The sequence below is a fragment of the Littorina saxatilis genome, linkage group LG1 (genome assembly GCF_037325665.1).
Source record: "Littorina saxatilis isolate snail1 linkage group LG1, US_GU_Lsax_2.0, whole genome shotgun sequence".
In the NCBI taxonomy this organism is placed as follows: domain Eukaryota; kingdom Metazoa; phylum Mollusca; class Gastropoda; order Littorinimorpha; family Littorinidae; genus Littorina; species Littorina saxatilis.
In genome coordinates, this window is record NC_090245.1 from 104,158,069 (window position 1) to 104,161,307 (window position 3,239).

At 39.5% G+C, this 3,239-nt stretch overlaps 1 protein-coding gene across 1 annotated transcript in view; it reads right to left on the reverse strand.

Moving 5' to 3' along the window:
- LOC138951062 (sodium/glucose cotransporter 4-like) overlaps positions 1–1,169 on the reverse strand; it is a 13,833-nt gene extending 12,664 nt beyond the window's left edge. The window contains exon 1 of the mRNA XM_070322736.1: positions 1,070–1,169. Within this exon, the coding sequence (XP_070178837.1) occupies positions 1,070–1,169 (100 nt within the window). The remainder of the gene's footprint in view (positions 1–1,069) is intronic.
- Between the last annotated feature and the right edge of the window lie 2,070 nt (positions 1,170–3,239).

A 3,239-nucleotide genomic window follows, 5' to 3' on the forward strand; every position in this document is an offset into this window, starting at 1 on the left:
TCTCTCCCTCTCTCTCTCCCTCTCTTTCTCCTCCTGTCAGTCTTTATTTATCTGTTTCCGCGTCGGTCTCTCCGTCTGTCCCTATCTCTGTCTGTCTCTATTTGTCTGGTTTAATGCAAGCAATGATAAGTGTATAGCCTTATCTATACATATATATAATTAATATATATCATAGATTATATAATGGTATGATACATGAAGATTGTATTGGGACTTCTGCTACACTTATGGTGTAAAACACATGGGATGAATCATGCTGTGTTGCTTGAAAGTACAGACTCGAACATCAAAGCATTTGGTGTCACTCGGTTCAAAATATTAAAATGTATGGTTAGTGCACGTCCAATTTAATTGTGATTAGGCTACACAGCCATAGTATATAGGTTGTGTATAATTATGTAACATGGTGTAATCGGCGTACCGTTTCCGCACAGTCTTCGACTCGACGACTCCATAACCCCACATACACGTGAACATCAAAAGATCTCCCAAACTTCTTTGAGTATTTTAATCAAAATGTTTGTAGTACATACTCAGAAGACGACCCTTCAACTCTGTTCAAACAATTCAGGGTGTTTCCGCTAAAAATGTGTCTGTAAATCAAGTTCTTAGTTGAAGTTAAACAAAATGATCCTTACATAGCCCGTAAAAGCCCGCGAGGTAAAGGCAGACAAAAACAGTTGTGAGCGCAATCTATAATTGTAACCCGTTATGGCGTAGTTGGTATGTCGTTCGCCTGTGGTCTCCAAGGTTGCCGTGGGTTAAAATCTCATGTTATTTTTTGTGTGTGAAATGTGACGCAGGGATCCCTTTGAACCCATTCCTCTTGTTTTATGATTGTTGGTTAATCATCTTTTATAGTTCATGTTACAAACTTCTTTAATTTGGCAGGTGTTTTTTTATTTTTTAATTTTGTATTTATTTTTGGGGTTTTCTTTTACTTCATTCCAGGGGTGGGGTAATAAGCGGGCGGTTTAATGATCCTTATGGTCCCTTTGTTTATTTTCGGAGGAGTGGGGGTGGGGGGTGGGGGGTGGGGGGAGGGGGTGCTGCAGGTTATCTAACTCACTTGGCACGACTGTTTCGCTAAATGGAGCAGCAGCGTCAGTGGGGAACAGGGCACGAGACTGTAGAGTTATGGACCCTCGTGTACAATCAGTGAGAGCCATAGTGAAACACAATATTACACATTTATGAACAACACATAAGCATATTAATTACTTCACGCCATTACCTCAGTTATTCCCATAGTAGCAGAAACATATTTTGAACATTGTCAAATATACGTCAGGGCTAATAGTCTCGGGTGCTGTTTTACTTCACAGTTATTTTTCAAGGTTGTCAGTAATATCAGAATAAATATCACACACTTGAATGTTGTCCAAGAGCTTCAAGGCATAGTCACTGATGTCATTACTTCAGTTATTGTCAAGATTGTGGGTCATGAGAACTTAATTATAATATTAATAGTTTTATGATAATAATAAAATTAAACAGCAACAAAAAAATGTGAAAAAAGTTATGTGTATAGTACTTGTCTTACATTATTATAGTCCTGATTTTGTGATAAATCGCCAATTTGCAAGTGCTCTACACAAGGCTAGATGTTATTAGAGGTCAAGGAGGTCAAATATCACGAAAAGGCGAAGCAACCAGAGCATCGGTGGCTGGCAGAGGAACCTCCCTCCGATTGGGCCACCAGAAGTAGAGGTGAAAGGAGAGGCTGGTGCAGCGGGGTGCCCGAGCCTCAGAAGGATAGTTGGCGATGCAGCAAGGCCATTGATATCAGCGTGAACTTGTTATCAGCCGGTGCCGTTATCGGGTTACAGCCGTAGCCCTTTCGCCGTGGCTTCGCCGAGCAGTGGTCAGATGCTGACCACCGGTTCGCGGCGCCACAGGACCATGTTTTCAGCGTTCCTTTTCGTGTTGGGATCAAGTTACCGTGCCCTGGCCAAGAACGCTAGGGAGAGAAAAGTTCTACCTTCCCATCTTGGGTTTATGTAAACGACTAGGGCTCCTTGCATTAGGAAGTATTCGGATTCTAAATGTTTATTATTATTATCGCTAGCAATACTCGTGCTCCTCACGGGATGTAACAAATGTTTTATGATTTTCATTAATCACTGATGGTGTGGATATTAAAGTGTCTATGCGAATCCATCCCATGATCAATTGCTATTATTGTTGCAATGGTCGACTTATCTTGTCTGAATCATGACTGATTTATTATTGTTTCATAGCTTCAAAGCGATGGTGATTGGAGTAGATTAGCTCCCCTGATCAGCGAAGCCTTAATTAACTATCAGTCATATGATAACCACACATATGATGGTAAAAACCCTTATAACTTTGGAACCAGCCAACCATTTTTTTTTTAATGAAATTAAACATGAAGACGCAGGCCATTAGTCCCTTCAACTTAAGTGGGAAAAAAAGAAGAAAAAAATCAACTCGATTTTCTGCGAAAAACATTTCGCTGTGATTTTGTAATTTGTAACTGCTATTTTGTAGACCCTTCCTCGGAGTATGTAATAAAAAAAGGTTTCATTGAAATATTCCCAGAACTTTGGGAGATATGGATGTTTATGCATTGGAGAATCAAACACTAAAACCCTTATAACTTTGGAACCAGCCAACCATGTTTTATGAAATTGAACATGAAGACGCAGCACATTAGTCCCTTCAACTTAAAAAAATTAACTCGAATTTGTGAAACATTTCTCGCTGTGACTTGGTATTTTGTACTGCTATTTTGTAGACCCTTCCTCCGAGTATGTAATGAAAAAAGTTTCATTGAAATATTCCCAGAACTTTGGGAGATATGGCTGATTATGTATTTTGACCATCGGGCCCCGTAATGACCTTGACCTTTGACATATCCAATATAATTGTTGCACACAATAGGCTATCGTGTGTCTACATCTACCTACAAAGTTTGGTTGAAAAATACTTAGCGGTTCAGGATTTATCGCAGTTCCTATATTGTGACATACATACATACATGCATACTTACGGAATGGAACAATCGCAAACGTTCCCGCTGGATGACGAATTAAATTATAAAAAACGTATCAGTAAAATAAAATAACAATGAACAGCACCGCGTGGATTCGAACGTACGTGATTAGAACATGATGAAGCAAGAGTGTCCTAACCAACTGGCCTACAAATAATTTGCAAAAGTTTCAGGGAAAAATACAGCTATGACACTACAAAAACCATAGGCAATGGATGTTCCG